General features: G+C 41.9%; 1 protein-coding gene across 1 annotated transcript in view; it reads right to left on the bottom strand.

Moving 5' to 3' along the window:
* Nucleotides 1-468: 468 nt before the first annotated feature.
* ccser1 (coiled-coil serine-rich protein 1) overlaps nt 469-23,866 on the bottom strand; it is a 126,184-nt gene continuing 102,786 nt past the window's right edge. Inside the window, exon 11 of the mRNA XM_080044587.1 lies at nt 469-3,243. Coding sequence (XP_079900713.1) covers nt 2,473-3,243 — 771 coding nt within the window. The 3' untranslated portion in view covers nt 469-2,472. The remainder of the gene's footprint in view (nt 3,244-23,866) is intronic.

Here is a 23,866-nt window from a genome sequence, read left to right as displayed (position 1 = left end):
GTAGTTCACATTTACAGCTGTGGTTCTCGGTCCAGCGGCCTCCGGAAGCCATTTCACTGCTGCCAGTCCTATCCTACCAGGTAGTTAATTACATCAGGGTTAAAATGATTCCCTGATTAGGTGGCTGGAATGAAAATAGGCAGCGCCACAGGTCCCAGTGCTAAGGATTGAGAGCGACTTCATCAGAGTCTGTGACAATTGCACTGTACGACAATACAAGCAGAGGAGAGAGGTGGCGGGAGACCTGGGATAGGGAGGAAAAATGGATAGAAAGAAAGAACATAAGGCAAAGAAAAGATAAGAAATAAGGAAATAAATAGGAGGGGATAGGGGAAAAAGGGGGGATATACAGTAAGAAGAGAGGAAGCAGACCAGAAGGAGAGGCGTAGATTGCAACCAGTGGGAGCAAAACTGTCTTGCTTCAGGCTTTTCTTCACCTCTACCAGGTCCTTCACACGCACGCACACACACACACACACACACACACACACACACACACACACACACACACACACACACACACACACACACACACACACAACTTATACAACTTATACAACTTCTCTAAAGCTAGGTGCCATTTAAAGACATACTGTACAAGGTCAACAACTTCTCCGAAAGCTAACATTCTTTTTGCAGACACCTGTAATCAGAAGCAAGGCAGGCTCCCACCACCCAGTTGACATTATGAGATGAGTTCACCCCAAAGCTTATTGTGGGAGGGGGGGGGGGGGGGGTTGGGGTTGGGGAGAGGGTTGTTTGATGATCTTGTCAGTTCAACAGAGCAAGAATATTCAGCAGTGGCAAACTGAACAGGTTCTTATGCAGTCCAAGTGTTCACAGATGTAAGAAGAGAAAAAAATAAGTTTCTAATCATTTGTGGTAGGTTTTGTCTTTAAAGTGTGACTTATGACCACCAGATCATGGCTGTTACGTTATATGTAAATCTCCCTTGAAAGGTGCGCATTCTGCTGTCCAAAACAACATAATTTGCTCGGCTTATTATACCAAATGCCGCCTCCTTATGTCAGTATCTTAAAACATAAGCAGTACATCTGAGATTAGACAGATAAAAGAAGGATAGCGTATGAGGACCGGGTATTCATAAAAATAAAGTATAATAATGATGCTATTAAATGGAATGGTTTGGATATACAGTATAAATAATAATGCTGGTTGTGATGAAAATATGTTTCTGCCTATTGTCTGGAGTTTTTTTATTTTGATAGTTAGGGGTCAGTAGGGCGGCAGTAGTCAATGTTTCAAATGGCAGATATCTTATTTTAGAATAAAACCATTAATTCCACTTCTTCTGTAAAAAATCTTACATTGGAGATTCACATTCATTCTTGTATATAATATGTGGGTAATATTGCAACATAGTGTTTCTACTAAAAAAGTTGTCCAGCATTAAGCCAAAAGTAAATATAACGCCTTATTTGGCTGAGCAGAAGAATAGACATTTAGTTCTCAAAGCACTCTATAAACAGGCTCATGTCTTAGAGGTTATGACGTGTATTCCGTTCTTGAAACACTGAGGTGAGAGTTGACACATAAACATAATTAAATTACTTGAAGAGTCAACATGATGCCACGTGTGTTGCATTAGAAAATGCTCACCTGTATTTTCCTTATATACTGTATTACAAAGCATGCAGTAAAAGGGTCCTGGATGTGGATCTTAATATGTCCTTCAATTTGAACTTCTGTCTAAGGTAATCAAGGAATGAAGAGTTGATCTGATGTAGGATTTGGCAATGTCAGAGTATATCCTTACCTGTGCTAATTAAATGTCCCATAATTCCTTAAGCAGCATGTGGTTTTAACCAATAAAACGACAAAATAAATGGATACAAAAAAATATTTGAACATCTTCACATACTTTACTGCTTCACTCAGTTTTACTGAACTGTTATTTGTGCAGATCGCGAGGCAGAGATATCACAGAAGATGTCTCCATGTGAGAGTACGTACTACGTACAGAGGTGTGTGCGACTAGATATGTGCGTGTGTGCGTGTGTTTTCTTGGATATGAGGTGAGTGGCAGTGGGCGTAAGCACATCTAAACTGTCAGCATGACAAAGCGTGGGAGTTATGATAGACAAGTGAGTGCCTTTTTCATACTTGCAGGCCGATGTGAGAGAGTGTGTGTGTGTGTGTGTGTGTGTGTGTGTGTGTGTGTGTGTGTGTGTGTGTGTGTGTGTGTGTGTGTGTGTGTGTGTGTGTGTGTGTGACCATGCATATGAGTGTGTGTTTAAGCAAGCAAATCTATAAACAGAATGTCAGCAAATGGCTTGGGCGGGATTGTATAGACGTGTGATTGTAAGCGCATGTGGTTGACGATTCTTCGGGGGAGAGGGGGTTTGGGACACCAGCGACTTGCACTGAAGGAGCAGCAGTTTTTCTCTAAAGTCACAAACAGCACTTTGTCACTTAATTCAATATGGCTGCTCACGGGTTGGGGTGGTGCCCTCAACTGTCTCTCTGCGTCAGAGCTTGCAACTCGGAAGTGTGTAGGGAATGTTGGAGGAAGACATTTTTACGACTGTAGCTATGCAGAGACAGAGGGCCTCGAGGTGGCTGTCCTAAACGTCCCGTAAACGTGGAGGACGAGGAGGAGGCCGATGACGGAGTGTTGGGAGGCGGAGGGGAGGCCTGAGAGGATGAAGGGGGGCTCCCTCTGCTTGATGAGGAGCTGGTAGCCACTGCACGAGGGATATGGCTTGGGGGGTGGTGGTGTTCTCCTCTTTCTCCTCTCCTCACCCCACCTGACAGACTCACTCCTCCTCCTAGAGTTAAGGACTCAGAAGAGGAGGACACCCCCTCTGGCAGCCTGGAGAACAGGGATGGAATGGCGGTGTGATTAGCGGCCGCCCAAGCGGTGCCTGGGCATCGATTTGGGCTGAGGCCCGGGTCTGAAACTTGAAGCTTGGCTGGAGTAGCGTGTGTGGCGAGGGCTGACACTGCAGCAGCATTAGAGGGCAGGTTAGAGGAGCCTGGAGTCAGATTGAGAGCGGGGTTATTATGGGCCATGAGCCCCAGGCAGCGGCGCTCCTCCCTGGCAGTATGTCGTTCAGAAGCAGTGCAGAGGCCATGCAGAGGTGGGTAGTGGTGGGGGAGGTGCTGGTTAGAGAGGTCCCCTCCGAACGCTACCCCCACAGCCCCCCGCACCACCCTTCTGTCCCTTGGAGGCAGAATGCTGCTGCTGCTGCCTAGTCCTGACCACCGGCCTGGATGATTGGTCTGAGAGAGATGAAGACAGAGAGAGAAAAAAGTGAAAATTATAAACGTTAGAGACTGTACTGTATTCTCTGCTTTTTGTCTGTCAGTGAGTGTGTGAAGTGGACCTGCAGTATTTTTATTTAGAATTATTCACTGAGCATGTCTTGAGGGGAAAATAGCGAGAGCAAGGAAGACAGAGAGAGACATAGAATGAGAGAGAGAGAAAGAGAGAGACACACAGAGAGAGAGAAAGCACTGTTGTGTGTTCGGTATATAGATTGTTAATTGGGTGACATTTGGAGAACGATCTCTCTGAGCTCCTGCAGCTTGTTCTAATTGTTTCTAAACCAACCGGAACCCTGCTCTCTAAAGAACAGACGCGCACATGCAGTGACACACACACACAATTTAAGATAGAAAAAAGAAGAGGAAACATGTGCATGTATGGAGATATGTGCTCAGGGCATGTGCAAGTCCCAACTCACAAAGCAATGGGATTCCTCTCTCTCTCGGTCACACAAACGCACGCACACACACACACACACACACACGCACACACACACACACACACACACACACACACACACACACGCACACACACAGGGAAGATGGCACGTAAAGCTAGATGGCAGAAATGAGAGCCACCTGTTCTCTTTCACACTTCACTGCATACCCTTATGCAACAAATCTCATCACTGTGCCCCTTCTCTCTCTCTCTCTCTCTCTCTCTCTCTCTTACACACACACACACACACACGCACACACACACACACAGCAAACCAAAATCAAATGGGGACAAAGTGTGCAATGTTCACTAAAGTAACACAATCTCTTCTGACACCGTACCTCATGGGAGGGTAAGCAGAGATGACATTTGCCGACACAATTGCTGCCTGTGTTTTCTTGTGTGAGATGTCCTTATACGAGCGTGTGTGTATGTGTTATTGTATTAGTGCAACACATGTGTCCATATGCATGTTTGTGTCTAATGCATGTATTTACATAGCCCCCCATGTGCTTTCATGTGCATGAATGTGCTGGTGTTTCCTTGTGTTGTACGTTCAAATTAATATTAAACGTAATGTTGTTACTGTGCCAGGGCTCTAGACAGGCATTTGGTGTGAGTGGCAGAAATGCAATTAGCCAGAACACATCTAACTGGTGATCTAACTAAGTACAGTATAACAGTTGGCGATGCTAATTCAATGAACGCTTTCTATTCGTGAGGTAATACCGTCTCTCTGAAATCAAATTAAAGGAGGGAGGGGATTGAAGAAGCGGACGGATCACAAAGAAAGTGGAATTTCGTACAACGCTTATTATTGGACACGTTAACTGTGATAGGAAATTAGCCGTGTCACAGGCACTTACGGATACACTAAAATGAGGAGTTAGTTGATCTGTTATTCAGATACCTTATTGCTGATCTTTCAGTAGAATTCAATTAGTTCAGTCAGTTTCTTAATTAAGTTGTAATTAAATTGTAAACCTATAACACTATATCACTTACTAGCACGTGTTTGATCACTCGTTAACACTCCATAAGAAGCAGCAACTATATTGTGGTCCCTCTCTTGGACCATTTGTTTTGTCTGTGTGGCATGGTGACTGAGAGTCAGTTGGTTGTGAACTGTATACTGTATATATGGTATTTACTGTAGTGTGTTCCACTTTTCACACCTTTTCATGGAGCCTTCCGGTGTTTTTATGGTGTACATTGAGCTCCATACAAATGTAGCCAGCATCATACTCGGGATTTGACTTTCTTTATATACTACTGCTGGATTTGCAATCTAAAAAAAGTGCAAATTAAGGTATCAGAATCAATTACAGTACATGTTGGTTCAACAGATAAAAAAACTTAGCCTAATCCTTTTTTGTACATGGTACATACCTTACGTAATTAATTGGACAGAAGTAGTCATATCCATGAAATAGACAGTTGTACTAATTAGACTATGTGGTAGGGAAATTCTGTCTGTGCAATGGCTTGTGAAAGTTCCAGCCCCTTAACACCACCAGACTTTTAATATATGTGAGGTGCTATGTTGAGCTTTTTTTTTTGCATTTCAAAGTTTTAAAGTGACTGTGCAAAGTGAGTCTCAGGCAGTATATAATACAGGGTGTGTGTGTGGGGGGGAGGAGGCTGTATGATAAAGTAAACATGGTAGAGAGGAACAGGGTCAACATTGCTTTGAAACTTTTTCTTCTTACTGATGTTTTGCGATTAAGGAATTAAAACGGTTTTCTTCCTTTTCTGACTTTAAAGATACATCATCAATCATGCATAAACCGGTTCACTCAGACTGTTACATGTGTTAATAGCATCTTAATCTGCCAGTGCCTCGTGTCTCTGATGCTTGTATTCCCCCAACTACAGAACACAGAAGCATGAAAAATACTTTCTGACATGTTCATTTGAATTGCCTTTTAAAAATAAATCTGAATTACAGCCAAACATCCTACATTTTAACCCTAGAACACAGTGGCGGCTCGCCCATAGAGGGCGATAGGGCGCCGCCCTCCTTGAGCCATATCAGCAAAAAACGAAAATATAATAATGAATAATAATGATGATTTTTTTTTTTTTTTTGTATTAATAATCATAATTTATGATTTCAATACAGTTTTTACCTGCATCTAAGTCTGAATATCATTGTACAATCAGCGTCTGTGCTCTGTACCGTCACTCTGGGGCGATGTCGGGCTGGTTGAAAATCGCCCCCAGCGCTCTCATAGACATCAATGTAAAACTTTTTTTTTCAAACTGCAAGCCTCGCAATGCAATTTCTATGGGTTCCGGGGGTGCTCGCCCTAACGTGTTGTCGTCATACGTACAGTAAACAATAAACCAATTACAGTGACTGATACAGTCACATGTCCAGTATGCAGCCCAGAGCGGTCATATTCAAGACCAACACAACTTTATATCAACTCAGGCTAGGCTGGCAAGCTACTTACTTGATCGGACTCGGACTAGGTCTTTCCCAGACAAAATGTAACCATCAAGCAAGTATCTACCAAGATGGATTGGGGGATCTTATAAACGCGGATTTTCACGGGGCTCGTTTGAACGGCTAACGAGGCTAGCAGGATGCTAATGCGCTAACGCTCTGTCCTGCTGCCGCTGCATGATGATTATGGACTGTATACTGGCTTTTTATCCATCCTGATGGCAGCACAGAGACCGCATGGATAACTTTGGGTGTCACCCCTATGCATCATCTCTCAGAAAAGGTAAAACAAACATTAAACATCAATCTGCATATACGAGCCAGCGCCGTTCAACAGCTGATCGGCTATTGAACGGCGCTCAGCTGTTGATCGTCGTTTAGCTGACAGCTGCTTTCACCGTCCGACATAAACCCGCCTACCAAGTGCTGTAGACAGTAGTAACCCAAACCAATGTGATGATTAGCACTGTTAATGTTGCACATGCTATGCCAGCATCCATTTTTGTCTCCTAACTTTTAAAGGAAGCCTATCTGAGGAGCACACTGGTAGATGACAAGTTATCTGTGATGGCCACAGCCGGATAATTAAATCATTTTAGAGCTAAAATAATTTTATTCAAGAAATTAACTAACTTAATTTCCAAAAATACTGTACAGTACAATGCTTGTCTGATGGTGCCAGAGTGGTTATGCCAGATGAACAGGAAAAACAAACTGTTAAATGCAATATGACATTGTCATATGCTATCTGATTTAGGTTCATTTTGGGTCATATTTCCCATCATGGCAACAATTGCCCCCCCTGAGATTATTGTCAGGAGCCGCCACTGCTAGAACACTAACCTCGGCTGATTCCTCCCCCGATTGTGTTTTCATACTTTTCATTGTGTTGCTGCTGTCTGAGTTGCCAGGGTCCTTCAGTACCTTCAAGCTGCTCAATGACGTTATAGAAGGTATAATTGTTACCCAGCTCCCATCCCTGCTTTTTTCTACAGGCACGTTAGTGATAATGTATAGTTCTTTTTACAATGTAACTGTATGGAGACTGTATGTAAGTAAAGGTAAGTGAGAGAGCTCCTGGAATTTGCATGTTATATTTATTTAGTGTATTTTTTATGAATACATATCACTTAGTGGTAATGTCAAAGGGAATGTATATGGTCAAAGTATATATATTCAATTTATATATTTTCTCCATCCCAAAAAATGCCCTTTTTTGTTTATCTCTCCCACTGCTGTCAGTGATGCAGGGAGACTGTGCCTTCACCAGACAAGGTTCACATGTCTCAGGAATGGGTGGGCCGAAGAACAAGTTCCCACCTCCATTGTTTTTTTTGTTTGTTTTTCTTGTTAAAGATTCGCTTATTTCTAATTCATTTTACAGCCTTTTTATAGGATCCCCCCATGATACCTTTTCCTTTTATGAGAAGTTGTATGGGGGGAAATAAAAAAAACACAATTTGCCATGTACTGTTGTACTTTAATATATTTTTATGAGAAATACTTTTTATCGGGTATATTATATCGGGGGGAAAAACACCCAACGTTAGTGATAGAGTAACAATATTTAGCGTTAGTGTTCTAGGGTTACAAGCTCAGCCTATGACCAATTATGTCCGACTGCATGATAAAACTTTAAAAAAACAGCCAACAAAACACCAAAAACATCATGAAGTGTGTCGTTGTCTACACAGCTTCCTTAAAGAGCTCAGGGAGTGTGTCTCTGCTTTCTAATAGGCTCTAATGGCTGGATAAACACTACAAGACGCCATGCAGATTCCTTGATCTAATTAACAGGAGTGAGAATTTAAAATCCAGCCAAATCTTCTAACATAGGGCGCTGTGAAAGAACATGAGGGAATTGCCACAGTGCTGAACAAATCCACTACGGTCGTGGAGTTTTATGTGGGATGGCCTAATTAGGTCTAAATCGCTAATCTTACAAAAAAAGAGAGGAAAGAATCAGTGGTGTTTTTAAACACCCAGACATTTAAGAAAACAACAGAAGGTAAGGCGAGAAACAGTATGACACACATTAGCAGACAAGATTGAAAATAATTAATTACGGGGCGGGCACAGTACAAAGAGTTGGTTGTACAGACATATGGTCTGTATCAAAGGGACATTTTAGATCCAAGTTTGAAAAGAAGAAGGGGAAGAAAAGGTAAAATATTGATCGAATAATGTATCAAATGCAACAACAAAAAATGGGGTAAAGCCGGAACAGAACATGTTTGTGAGTACCAAGAAGGGCAAACAGACAGACGGACAAAGGAAAAGGTCAAGCGTGATGAGAGAAAGGAGTAAACAAATGTAGAAATAGAGGTGAGTCGACAGGAGAAAAACAACAAGAGAGTACTGAGAAGGTGATTAAAAACTGAGATGAAGAAGAAGAAACAATATTAGAACAGACAGTGAAGCAAGGAAAGGAAGAGAGCGAGACTGATTTACAAACTCAGGTGTCCTTCTCAAGTACGCGCTCTGCGGCAAGCAGGCTGCATCTTCGCCAGCGACAGACCGGCCTGTGTCTGTGCATATACACTCTGGAGAGTCTCTTACACACACAGTGCTTAAACACACAACCACACACAGTCCTTAAACACACAACCGCACGCACGCACGCAGGCAGGCAGGCAGGCAGGCAGGCACGCACGCACACACGCACACACACACACACACACACACACACACACACACCTAGGTAAATCAGAGTGATTTAAGTGGGCCCTTTCCTGCAACCTTAGTTTTTATTGGGCAGTGAAGAACACAACAATGTGGTAATGGCCAGGTCTGCATAAAAGAGCTCCTTAAACTCCTAAAACAACCCCTATACAACATTTGCTATTGCCTGTCTTCGTCATTTTTTATACTTGGAGAAGGGGGTTGGGGGGTTATTTCATGACCCTTCACTAATTATAAAAAACAAAACCGACTGTAACCACGTGTAACACAGGCCCAGCGCAAACAAAGCACCCCTACTGGAAATGCCATCAATCACACACCATGGCTCAGTATCCCTGCACCCACGCAACTCATTTTAATTGAGGCCATCAAGCTGAAGTACATTGAACATCCGAAAGTTTCCAATTCTTTACGTTGAGATTAATAATTTAAAAGTTGGTAAATGTGAATTTTTCTTATATACCTGTATATTCATTGACACCTACATGAAGAAAGCAATCCTGTGGTTCTTTGAAAGTATAGGGGGAAAAACTGAGAAAAACATGATGTCAACACTCATGAATCTCACAATGCAGCAACTATCTACTATTTTGCTCTTGAACAGAAAAGCACCATTGAACATTCTCAGACAAGATGTGCACGTCAGAGTCTCCCACATCAACTGAAGGCACTTTGCTGGGTAAAGCAGCAACACAAAATCAAACAAGGGGTGAAACTACAGCCCGGGCCTGGTATCTCAAGACCAAAGCACACACCATTACTTTGAACTAGCTGGTTTTCATCAATACACAAACCCTTTAAGGAAGCGAATCTCTTGTACAGCCCGTGGCAGCATCCTTTCTTTCCCCTGCCATCTCTGCATCTACACTACTGTTGTACTCTTCCATCTCTTTCTCCTGGTCTATTCCCTACCTCTCCTCACTCATCCCCCTGTATGGCTCTCCCAATCATCTAACTGTTGTCTCACAATTCAACTCGCCTGCTGTGTCTATGTTTTTTTGCAAATATTCGACTTACATTATATAATAAAGGAAACACATCAAAACTAAAGGAAATGCAGGGTATAATAGGTATAATAGTAAATCTGCTACAGAGCAAGATAGCAGTTACAATGAACTAAGAACATGACAAATCAATTAAATACATTTAAGAAATAATGTGAATTATTATACTGTTAAGAAAAAACCCGCAATTTACATTGTTTATTGTGTTTTTAGTCAATGACATTGGGGACAGGATTTGGTTGTTGATATCGACATACTCTCTTAGTCAAGCTAGAGGGGAGGACGGGGGAATGTGAGGCATCGGGTAATGTGAGACACCCCCTGTATCTAGGACACTGGACACATTTTTGGTCATGTGAGATATATGTTTTCAAGGCCCTCTCATTTCACCTTGGCCATGACAGAGAGGACCTCATGGGGATGTTGTAAGCATGTTTTTTTCACAAAAATGTCTTTTTTGCATGTAAAAGTTAATTTTCTTGCTGTCAACTTAATCAACTGTTGTGCCAAAGCAAATTGATTCAGGTAGAAACACTTCTATCACACATGTTGATGAACTACCAACATATGAAACCATGTGATGATGATAACTGAAGATTAGCCTGAATTGCTGAGAGAGGTAGGTTTTTCTCAAATTGTGGCAGTGGGGTAAAGTGAGACAAATGCTGTGGGGTAAAGTGAGACAGTGTTTGTGCCCTCTTATAATGAATCCATTATATTTGAGGTAGCAAGGAGACTAGTTTGAAAAGACAAAAGACAATGTGGGCTGGAGGTGGGGGTTGATGGTTGAAGGGGTGTCAGCAAGGGCATGGTTTGCCACGTGTGTATGTGAGGGGCAGGAGAGTGACCTTTAACATCAATAGACACTAAGAAATATGTCTTTATTCAATGAATGATCCCAATAAAACAAATGCAGAAAACAAGACTCAAAATATGGTAAATGACAGCAAGGGGGTAGTCCTGTGTTCTGAGTCCCAGACTGTTCTGGTTCTGATTGTCCTTTGCTCTGACCCCCAGACACTAGCTGGCTCTAAGGGTCCTGTGTTCTGACCCCCAGACTGTGTTAATCTAACTGGTTCCATCTGTCATTTGAATGTTAATTATTGAATATGAATTACATGTTGTATTTGATCAGAGTTACTTTCAAGTGTTTAGAAAAATATTTTGCTTACTTGACCAAACCCCATCAGTGTTTCCCCCAGCGCTTTATAGTTAAGGCGGCCGCCTTAGCAAAACCAGCCCCCCGCCTTGACTACTGACCGACAAAAAAAAAAAAAAAAATTAAATCTTTATTTTTTTTATTTTTAGTGCTGCACAATTAATGTACTAGCAAGCGCGATGTGTGATTTTTCATGGTCAGAAATGCGCGAAAGGCCGTGATTTGCGGTAAATAAATGTGCACATATGTCTCCAAGCGTTTCTCTCTGCTCAGACTATCAGCTGCTCTGTGTCGGGGGCTCTGCGCGCGCGACCGTCCCGCGCTGCGCGCGACTACGGCATGTACGCGGGAAACGAGCAGCAGCAAACCGACATTTAACCGGTGGCGATAATAAACGCAGTGCAGTTCTATGGGGATATTTAGCTGAACAGAACGAAGTGCTCTGCAAAGCTAGACTAGTTTAAGACTCCACATCACCGTGGCAACACAACTTATCGGCTCATACAGCGCAGAGAAAAGTCTGATACATGCATGAGAGTGATGGCCCAGGCACCTTTCAGTAAGTTTACAGAAGTGCACACTGTAACTGTCTTTGAAATGCATTTAGTCATTTTAAGGGGAAAACACTTTGTATTATTTCAATTATTGAATTATTTTTCAAACAGCATGCTAGTGTAGCCATACAAGATTTATTTTTCTGAATTTTAAATGCTGCTTTATTTTTATGTTTTAAATTTGGAAATACATGTTCCAAAACAACCAATAACCTCTGTATTTAAAAAGAATTCAAGCAAGTAGGCTAATAATAACCATATATGAATTAATCGCATCACAGTATGCCTATTGTCCACAATAATCTCACATCAGCCCCCCATCCAAAAAGGAACTTTAAAAAGCACTTTGATACACATGTTAAGTGTATGGTCCATTATTTTTATTTAGTGTGTCTGCATGGTATTGCACCAAAACAGTAGAACTTTTCTTTAATTGTATTTTGTACCGTCTGCATGTTTGCACAAAATGTGCACATAGCAAACAAAATTGCACAACTGTAAGGTCAGTGTCATTCAAATAAACAGAACTATTTCTTTAGGGCGCATTGGCATCTTTGAGCAAAATACCCCCAACATTTTCGCCGCGGCGCTCAGCGCCGCGCCTCCTGTACGGCTAGACAGTGACCACCTTGACTAAGACATTTCCTGGGGGAAACACTGCCCATGATTCTGTTACTAGTCCGACATTAGTTTTGGAATATTTGGTTTTCAAGCCAGCTGTCAGGATTCTAACTGTTACAATTTGTGTTGTTATGGCAGTTTCAGAGTGGAAGAAGCAAGTGGTTCAGTTTACCCCCTTGATTTTTCTGGTCTGTCTCAATTTACCCCACAGCTGGGGTAAAGTGAGACACATGGCAACTTTTTTTTAAAACAATCATATTTGCACTGCCCTTTGTCTTGAATAAATTCTGCTAATGCCCATTTCTAGGAAACATCCTGAATTAATGGGAAAAGTGTAAATTTGAGTGATGAATCATTTAGCTGGCTTAGAGGGGAGCAAATGTAAAATGTGTCTCAGATTACCCCGTTCTCCCCTATATGTGTTATATATTTCTTTATATACAGTATACTGTATATATTTTTTTCTGTACATTAAACATAGCTATATTTTTATATATATTTGCCAAGTCCTTTCAATTCACAAATCTTTTTCCCTTTCTGTGAATGCTAATTCTGGGCAGTAGGCTAAATGCTGGTAACAGTGTGTGGGCATTTGAATATTGAAGGTGATTGATGTTAACAGTAGGCAGGTTGATCTCTGAGAGCCTGATTAGGACCCCTTGTCAAAATATGAGGAATGTGTTGTCCAGGAAACATAAAAACTAAAAGCCTGCCCTCTAAAAGTCTGCTCTCTTATCTCATCGTACTCTTACCTTCTCTGTACCCCTCCATTCTATCTTTAATTCTTTCTTCCTCATGCAATTTGGTGTTTAAGTATGCCGGCGGCAGGCAGGGCCGGACAGACCCTGCCGGTTCAAGGATTGATGGTACGCTAGTGCGGTCTGATGGAGTAAGGCGAAAGTTTTGTTTTGTTGTTGTTTTTTATACTTTTTTGTTGGTGACAGTTGGGGTGGGGTTAGTGCTGAGATGACCAAGAAAGATGGAGAGGACAAAAGTAGACCTGACGTGGCTCCAGCTGTCAATCCGGCCCACACTGCAGCAAACTGCCTAGCAGCTGGCGGGATGTCACATCGTGGACCTCCCTGCTTGAGGCACACACTGGGAGGCAGGACACTAATGTGATGCACTGCACAGCTAATCGGCTCAAACAGTGCGACCAATCTTCTAACGCTGCCATTGTCCTACTGCAGAAATTATCTATATAACGCTGATGTTATATTGGGGATAAAGCAGCCAAAAACAGTCACCTTGTGCAACCTACATGTCTCAGTGAGTGTTTGTAACTTGATAAATATTTAGACACTCAATATCTCAGACAGGGCATAACCACTGCATATCAATGTGGCTGAGGGCCTGAATATATTACAATGTCTGAGACTGAGTCATCTCTTGCCCGATTCTCTACAAAGAAATTCGGAAAAGAAAACAAACTTATTTACAGAAATAGCCTAGGGGAAAGGTTGCAAATATTATAGCAATATATACAGCACACAAACCATCACATGCACTTACACATGCTCTAACACAAACTTGAGAACACTGTGAGTAATTGAGGGGCACATTAACCATTCCTGTTAACTTGTCGCCTGAGTGATATTGTTATATTATATTATATTGTTATTTGTTCTCCTATGTAACTGGTGCGGTACTGTTGGTGCACACAACCATACATTTGTGTTTTTTGTCACTGCCAAATAATTCAGATTCAGAGCACTTCATGCACACTGTGTAGCCCCGATCTCTGCTAAGCACCTGGGGAGAGCAGGACCGATGTTCGACAACAGTATAATCAAAATGCAAATTAGTCCGCCATGTCCTCTGATTACTTTTAGTGACTTTTTAATCAGCCTATCTCCATTGTTGCTGTTAGGACAAATATGAAAATTGATAACAATGTTATTGAGTGAGAGAGTGGTGTTCTATCTACTTGAATGGACAAGAATTGAACACACAACCTCTGGACATGAGCTTGTTTATAGCCAATGATTTACAACAATGTTTGGGCCGACAAGTTAACAAAGGAGGAAAGCCAAGTACTTAATAAGCTCTTGACTCTTTACCAGCTTAGAGGGACTTTAGTGGGGAATTTGGAGTTTCAGCTAAATCTTAAGATTTGTTCATAATTGATGTGTTTCTGTGCCTGAATGTAGCTTCTGTTGATAGTTATTGTGTGTTGTTTATCTTGCAGGCACACAACTGATAGACGGACGATTATGTGTTGCATAGCAACAGCAAGTCGACTGCAGGCCACGGAAGCACCGTGGTTCACCTTGGTGTTCGCGGCGTCCAATGTGATTACTGCCTAAGGCAAAGCAAGGCAAGGCAAGGCAAGAGCTTGGGTGAGCTTGGGTTTGATCAGTGACTCCAAGTCACTTCTTCTGATTGTCGATGAATGAGAAGTAGAAAACCCCAGGATATCGAATTCTTACCAGAGTGTGAGAGGCAGACTGGCATGTTTCAGTGCCAGTGCCATGCTGTGGCCAGGAGGCCTAATGAGGTTTCTTGAGTAGAGCTGATGGCCATAGAATGCTGAGTCTGGCATTCCTGATCAACCAACATCCCAAACAGGTCTGTTTGCGAATGCACGTACGCACATGCGTCTGTGTGTGTGTGGTCGTAATCATAGCGAAACTCATTGACCACAGGCATGTGCCAATATGCTTGGTGAAATTGCCCAGAACCAAAAGCAAGGGGAGTCCGATGGAAAGAAGTAGAAGGAGTAAAGATGAGGGAAATGAGAAATAAGACAGAAGGAAGGGAGGAAGGAAGGAAGGAAGGAAGGAAGGAAGGAAGGAAGGAAGGAAGGAAGGAAGGAAGGAAGGAAGGAAGGAAGGAAGGAAGGAAGGAAGGAAGGAAGGAAGGAAGGAAGGAAGGAAGGGAGGGAGGGAGAGCCAGGGGAGTAGTGAAGGACAAAGAGGACAAAGAGGAAGAGAAGGTTAAAGAAAGTTGGGTTAAAGACAAATGACAAAACAAGGGAAAAAAAGCATGTCAAAGAAATGGATGGCACATGCAGTAGTGAGGTAAAACAACATAAGAAGAGAGGAGAGGACAGCAATATGGGAGATAGAGATAGGGATTTTTATATGGATGAGGGGTAAAACAAGGTAAAAGTGAGTTTAATAGCTGACCGCACAGATCTAAAGTTACAGAAGATTAAAGAAGGAGATAATTGGAGTTGTGGACAAAGAGGAAAGCAGAGAGGGGCTACGTCTGAGAGGAAGCATTAATATCAGACAAGTCAGAGGAGCTTTTGGAGAATTAATGTGTCAATATCATCATTTCCAAGGGTCCTACTAGAGAGAGAACAGGCGTCACTTCCCAGTCATGATGTATATTTTATTCAGTCTACTTAGAGAACATTAACCTTACTGTAAAGTTCAGCACGTGTAACCGAACACCGCAACTTCTATTATCAAAGGATTCCTCGGGAATGACATGCTTGTCATGTGCCGCTGCTCATTCTGGATCAATGGGATTGGCTGTCTGAGTTAATGCCTAATTTAAGTCATAAAAACTTAATTATCCACAACAGGATTGCCCATTAAGCTCCAAACATCCATGTATCCATGTCACCTTGAACATTCCAGCTGCCAATGGCAATCTAAAATACACCGTTACAGTTTAATCAATTAACAAAAGTGGACAAAACTGTCCCAGTGTCCCTGATTGGCTCTTTAATCTTAGTCTATTGAGCACTTTGCCCTCCCTCCTCCCCTTTTCCTTAATTATCATAAAAAAATGCTGAACAAAGAAAAATTCATGACGTACACTCACTTCATCATATGTAATCTACAGTAGACGGAATTTAACTGCCACTATTTTAAAATGAGAAGACGCTACATTTTGGTTCTCAGCATTGGAGAGAACTGCCATGCCATTTTAGTCTTATCAGCTTCCCTATGCAAAGCCATGCCAGGCAAGTGAAATGGAAACTGTGCATGGCCTGTAGGTATGACTGTGTTTGTCTGCGTTAGCCCTGTGATAAACTGCCACTCCGTTCAGGTGTAACCAACTCTAGGCTAGAGCCTGAACATGGCAAATAGACTGCACTTATATAGCACTGTTTTTCAACATGCTTTACATAGCCTCATTCACTGATACAACGTTAGAAGCAGCTACCATTCAGGTTGCAAGCTAACCAATGGGACCAATTTTGGGTTCAGTGCCTTGCCCAGGGACACTTAAACATGTGGCAGGAGGTGGGGTATCGAACCACCAACCCACCATGCAGTGGGTGATTGCTTTATCCACTGCCTACCCACTGCTGCGCCCCTGAATAGGTTTAGTAAATGGTAAATGGACTTGCCTTATATAGCGCCTTCTAGCTGATTTTCTCAGCCCCAATGCGCTTTACATATCTTACCACATTCACCCATTCACACACACACTCATACACCGATAGCAGTAGCTGCCATGCAAGGCGCTCTCTGAACCATCGGGAGCAATTTGGGGTTCAGTGTCTTGCTCAGGGACACTTCGACATGTGGCGGGGAGACGGGGGATCGAACCTCCAACCCTGCACTCCAGAGGCGATCTCCCTACCCACTTCGCCACTGCTGTTTAGTAGTTTGGTTAACAAATAGATGGATGTTTTACCTGATCTGCAGCTATCTGATTTTGGCTCCACGCTAGCAAATGACGCGGCCTGCCCCTTCTTGTGCACTTCAACTGCAACCAGATTAATTGCAGCACCAGGCTGCTCCCCCATGTGTCAACATGGTCCCCGCTGGTAGTGTCTAATTATTGCAGAAGCTGTGATCTATGCTCAGAATTACTCTCTGTCTAATATGTTCCTGTAAATTGTCAATTCAGCTCACACCGTGTGGGCATACAATTGTTCCTTCGGATTACTATGTACTGCTGCATCAGTGCTCCTCAACCATTCCCATACTACATTTTATAAAAGTTGCTAATGTTCACATAGTAGACAAAACTGACACTATAACTTCTATCTGGTCCTATAATTGTGTTGACAGTATTGCTTTACATAGGGTGGTCCTCACAATAAGGAACCCTGGTCAAACCTAGCAGCAGACTCTGTCAGAATCCCTTTCCTTGGCTTCCCATTCCATGTCAAACTGAGATCTGGCAGTAGACCTGGGATGCCTCCACCTTCATCAGGCTACCACTGTTGGCTTCTCCCTCTTCCTGTGTATCTGGACTGCGGGGGCGGTAAAGCTGTGCTGTTCCTATGCCCAAGGCTTCTACTGTAACTGCTACATTTCCTGAGTGCAGGCTCATTAAGCAATGACTATTGCACACCCAAACATTTTACTGCCCTTCTCCAAGTTCTCTGTAACTTATCTTTCTAAACTTTAAAACTCTGGCTAATCCAATGTCTCTCCATTTGTTTGTCATTGTGGTCATAGACTTGTCTTGTTTCTAACTCTGCCTGGGTTTTCACTAATATCATTTCCCATGGACACGGCAGCCAGTTTCTCCACTCAACAATGGTAGAAAAGCACAAAAGGGTCATACCTCTGCCCATCTTTTACTACCCAAAACTACAAATCACTCCCACTCAGGGATACACATCCACAATGCCACAAAAAGCACCTAGAATCCACAATTACTACCATTAAATATGAATAGTTGTTTTTAATAATATAAAACCTGTAAGTTCAAACTGCATACACACCCTGTAGCCAAATTATATACACTATCAAACAATTTTGCTATCAAACTATCAGGTTGACACTGTTTCAGTATTACCTGTTTTATTCTTATAAAAGGAATATTTCCAACTGTGGAATTCAAAAGTCTTACAAAGGTATTACTACTTTGTTTTTAAGTCATTAACTGATTGTATACAAATCAAATGTTTTAAAATGTAATAATAAAGGAAAACATTTAATACTAAAATGGGCCAATTATTTTTTTTAAATATATATTGATAAGAAATTAGCTAAAGCACAGATCAAATCTTCCATAACATAATTACCTTACATTATTTTGAAAAGGGTGTATAATAAATACAGTGTTTATAAAATACAGCCACTTTTCAGAGCTAGCTGTTTCATATGACTAAAATGTGTCAGACAATAGGCTCATTAGTATGTTGATATTTGGGAAGAGAAATACAATTGATTGTAACACTGACCAGTCAGCTGAATGAGAAGGATGATTTTCGGTTTCAAAACTATTTGTTTTGTGCTATAGTGTACTTATGGCACTTTTCCACCGCACACATGTAGCTCTACTCGACTCAACTCGACATAGCTTAACTTGGTTTGGTAGCAGCATGGGTTGTTTTCCACTGCAAATAGTACCTCCTGAACGTGGGCGGGGCAGGAAGCAGACTCCGGAGCCAGGTAGCAAAGCAGTAATTACGAGCAGTTGTTGTACTATTTATTGAACCAACCGCCAAAAATACGGATGGAAAATGTTTGAGGAAAACCACCCTTGTATCTGTTTGCTAAAAGAAGTAGAAGAATATTGCGACGGGCCATTAAAAGAGTCCTGATGTGTTTGCTAATGCAAGCCATGTCTCAGCCTGAATATTTTATTGAGGAGAGTTTGGGAGAATATACAACAGAATAAAGCTGGGAGTCTCTGGCCAATCAGTGGCCGGCTGGCTGACGTCACCTTTTAGCATCGTTTAGCAACATAGAGCGAGGCGATACCAAAAAAAACAGCCGCTACCAGGTACCAGGTACCATGATTTTGCGGTGGAAACGCCAAAAATGCGAGTTGAGTCGAGACCAGCTGATACCACCCAGTGGAAAAGCGTCATTTATCATTTCCGTGTGATCAGCAATACAATATGATGTGTGCACTAAGTGCAGCCAAATAAAACGTAGGAGTGAAAGACACTGGTAAAGTATAAAGCCTTGACAGCTTTAGTTTGATAGGTCAGATGTATAGCCTGACAGTAAGGAAAACAATTAAGAGTGTACTTAAGACAGTGTGGAAAAGGCTGTCAGGGAGATCTATCATTTGGGAGAGCTCAGGAATTGTAGCAGTAGTGGTTGTTGTGTGTGAGCGTAAACATACTGACACAGATTAGTGCATCTACATACACAGGCTCTGTGTGTGTGTGTGTGTGTGTGTGTGTGTGTGTGTGTGTGTGTGTGTGTTTCGTACTGTATACATCAGTGTGTGTTAGAGCCGTGGGGCTCATAACACAATGGTGAGCAGCACTGATGGTTTGGTCTGATGATTACAAGAAGTAACACACACTCATACCGTAGCAAATACAGTAGACACACACACACACACACACACACAAACATATGCCCCAAGCCTTATTACAGACACATAAAGTCTCACTAACACAAACAAACACATGCTCAAACAAACACACACACACGCACACACACACATTCTAAAAGTTGGCTGAGTTGATAAGCTGATTTCCCATCTTGTTCTGTGTGACAGGCCCATGAGAGCTGAAAAATATAAGAATACAGGGGGGTGAGGGATAAAAAGAGAGACTGAAAAATGAAGTATGAATAGGGACGTGGAAGTGAAGAGAAGAGATGACAAGAGAAGTGAAGCCGTGTCAAAGCTAGAAAAATAAATAAGTAGATTTTCCATCAGATGTGTGCAAGGCCAAATGATAATGTTGCAGCTGCCACCTGTGTCATCACACTGAATACAACTGACTGCCCTGCTGCACCCACACTGCACTCAAGCAGACAGAGAGGAGAGGAGAGGGGTGGAGAGTTCTTCCATGATACATCTAAGCAATATACAGTATGTAACACCAGCTGCTCTGGTGGATCTACTTGGTGGCTAAGACCGTAGAATGGCAAATATCTTTTTCTTAAACTACAACTTATACAATCTCCCTTAGTTGGAGAAATACATTTCCTATAGAAACCTCCTTTTGTTGTTGTCTATTTTCAAGCAGCTGTTAAGCGCTGCCGAGTGATTGAATCATCGTACCGGAAGGCCAAAGGTAAAGTTAAACCAAAAACAAAAGTGTTGCCAAGAAGAACATTTTCCTGCCAAGCTTATTTCTGTTGGCATTCATATGATCCTTGACACCTCAGTCACAATTCATTTTTCTAATGACCCCCTGGAATAAAAATTGGTTTCCTCTTTGGTGAAGTTGGATAAAGCCTAAATTTGTCTCCATAGTGCTTCTGTCAGTGCGCCATGATAGGGAATACACACACTGCTTTTAAAGAAGATAAGATAAGCAACATTTGATGACTGCATCTCTGCTGTATCAGCACCTATGTTCATTAAATTAGCAAGTGCCTGTTTGTCCCAGCTAAGTGAGCACGTCCTTTGAGCTCACATTGTGGGCTCGGATACAACCAAGACCATGCCTAGGCAACCATGCAGTCACGCTCCTTTCGCTCAGTGAACTGCAAACAAGTGACAATGTCAACAGCAGAAGGGACAAACCAGTAAGACATGTTGCTTTTGAGTCTATCAAACAAGATTGTTTTAATGATGCGAGTACCAATAATACAATTCCAGTCACCTTCACTGTAATTTGGCAGCAGAAACATATGTAACAAAACCTTAAAACATAAAACATCAAATTTGTTGTTGATGGTGAGGAAAGTTAATATAGAATAGAAATACAGGGTTCATTAGCATTTTATGGAATCCAAATCCAGTTCCGAACCCAAATCCTTTCAACTCCCTTCGGCAAAACTTTTTCTAGTTTGTTTGGTGGGGAATTAAAATGTATCCGAGTTACCAAAAAATATTCACTGTTTTTATTTCACTCCGTATAATATCTAAACCACATACAACTCTACTCTACTGGGCTAGAAGAAAGAAGGGCTTTCACACCACTGCTGTCACTGCTCTGTAACATTCCTTAGCCCTGTCTTCTTGGCTCATCTTCCTTTTGCTGCGGGGAAAACATTTGATAAGGGACTTGCTGATCACGTAGCTTAATAAATCTGAAGGGTTTTAGCCGGCCTCGGAGGCCCTCCCTAGGGATATAATGTGATGATGTGCAAGAGAAGGCATTGTGTGTTTAATTATATATAAATGGCTTCAGTTATGTGCTTTCAATATCTACTAACCTTTGTTTAAGACAGCCTTATTATTAGTTTCACTTAGGAGCAGCCCTTAGTTGTATTCAGGAATCTTACATCATCCTATTTTTATACAAGAAATAAAGCACCTTTTTTATTGCTTCATATTGTATTCTTTGACTTTAAAGCCTGGTATTGATTCATCCTACCGTTCTGAGCTCCCCCGACAAATATATAAACAAGTTTTACCGAGCTTGTAATTAAACAAGCATGCTTCTTGGAAACATTTATTGATTAAAATACAGTTAGTGAAATGCAATGACAAAATTCAACTAGTTCCACAACTCTGTACACAGTCCCTACACATTGGCTGGAAGTCCAATACTGGAAGTCCGTCCCAGTTTACTTTTAGAGAATATATTCACGGGCTCTGTTTCACATTCTGTTTCTTTGTGCGGGTGGACATGAAGAAAAAAGAGAATAGTATAAAAGTTCCCCTCCACTATTTGGGCAGTCCATTATCTGTGTAAATGGAAAGGCCAAAGCAGTTAAAGCCACCGACAGGTTATGCAGTGTTGCAGCTGTCATTAGTAGCTGATGTTGGCTCAGATGTTGGCTATGCTCGACTGGGAAGGACTTCTCAATTCACAAAATAAGCATTTACACAGTTTTTCCTATTTTCTCTCCATTTACTTCCAGGAGGTCTAACTCCTTGTGAATGCTGCAACGACTACGGACTAAGCATACGCACATAGAGGTGTCTGTGACCCTTTGATTCTTTAAGACAGATCCACAGGCACAACATCTAGACCACAAAATCATAAGCATTGACTATACAGATTCTTTGTAGATTTTTGTGTGTATGAACAGAGGCTCTAGCAGGGCAAGCTGACGGCAATTCTTCTCAGCTTCTGGAAAGAATCCAGAAGGACAGAATTTTTCCAAATGAGACACATTTGCCAAATGAGGTTGGATAAGGAAAATGAGTTTGCAAAAGTTATTTAATTCTAATTATTTCTTAATGAACTATTTTTGTTCTGAATAATTGAATCCTTTTCTCTTGTATAAGCCACAGAGATCATTAGCCTACATTCTACATTGGAATTGTCATTGTTTCTGCACTGTGTCCCATTTTTAGCCTTGTTATCGATGGATACATTCAAATCACTGCCCCATTGCGTATAGCAGTAAGGGTGACTACAGACCAGCCAGCCTCACTGGGAAGATTAACTGCAGAGAGCCATTTATGGCAGCTGCAAATACAAATTCAAGCAGAGCAAGAACTAAAAATGCTTTCACTGCCTGGAAAAATATTATTAATTGTGCTCCATTCACCCAAATGTGAATGTATTGGATATCAAGTAGCTAAAAATGTAATACCCTGATACACACAATAAAACGTACACATAGAGAGAAGCTGAAGGGAGGGACTGAGAGATGAAAAAAATGTCTGTCCTCCACGACCCTTAAAGCCACTACGAGTAACATGGCACGTTGGCGTCCCCTTTGGACAAAAGCGGTAGTATTTTTACGACGCCCGCTGTCGCAAAGCTGTTTTCTAGCTTGTGCCAGGTGTGCGAGTGTGAACTGAGAAGGGCGCAATATAGTGCATGTCCGTGTGTTGAAAGTGTGAGGACTCTTTTCGGCTCCGTGAGAGTGGTTTTGACACTGCATCAACTAATGCCAGTCAGTGCTACACACACCTGATTGCAATGAGTTGATGCAGCAGCGTCACCTAACTACTCTCTCTCACGGAGCTGAAAGATTACGTGTCCTCACAGAAAGCGAATGAATGAGAGACGGCAGTTAGTATGGATCACGATGAGGTAATGTGTTTGGGTTGTTGATGTAAATAATGACTATTTCAGATAATGGTTATCTGATGATGGTGAAGCAAAGCAAACGTTGTGTTAGTACCAACCGCTCACTCATTTAGGAGTAGGCTAAACACTGCAGTCTAGTTTCGCTCTCGTGAAATTGTATACACGTTGCTTGGCAACGCCCTCGTCCCGCCCGTAGCCTATATCACTCTCCCTTTTAGCTTTTCTTCATTGCATTCTCTTTTTTTTCTTTGATGGTTCAGCCCCGTTATCAGTCATTATGATGACAAATAACTGTCTCAAACAAGGCTCCCGCTCCCCTTCCCTCACCTGGAGGGATAGGCTTCTCAAATCGCATTGCTGCTCCACACTGAAATCTGCGACCAATACGGATATGTGACCATAGAGCCTGCACGAGCGAACCGAAAGTTGGACTGGGTGTGCGACCAGACCAAAAGCAGTAATAAAAACTATATAAAAACGTCTTTCTTTGCACTGATGGTCTCGTTTGCTGTTAAAGGTAATTTATGATTATCAGAGGAAACATGTTTAAAATATATTTAAATGTTACTCGTAGCCGCTTTAAGGATGTATCTTTTAACTCTCACTCCTGCTACGTTTGGTAAATGTGCAGAACAGGAATGTTTGTGTGTGTGTATGTAGATGTGTGCACACATGGGTTTGTGTGCTGTATAGCCTATGTGTGCTATCAGTGAGTGCAGGTGCACACACACACAAAAGAGTCATGTCTCCTATCCTATCTCTGAGTACTTAAGGGCCTTGAAAGTCCAACACTGAGGATCTCTCGGTCTGCCTGTCTCCTTCCTTATCAAACAGGAGGAGGCACATAGCAGCAAACAATGAATGAGAGAAGAGGCAGAGAACCTATACAAAGAGAGAACAATAGA

This window comes from Ammodytes marinus (genome assembly GCF_949987685.1).
Source record: "Ammodytes marinus genome assembly, chromosome: 2".
Taxonomy (NCBI): Eukaryota; Metazoa; Chordata; class Actinopteri; order Uranoscopiformes; family Ammodytidae; genus Ammodytes; species Ammodytes marinus.
Note: the sequence above shows the minus strand (reverse complement) of the source record. Positions and strands in the feature narration are given on the sequence as shown.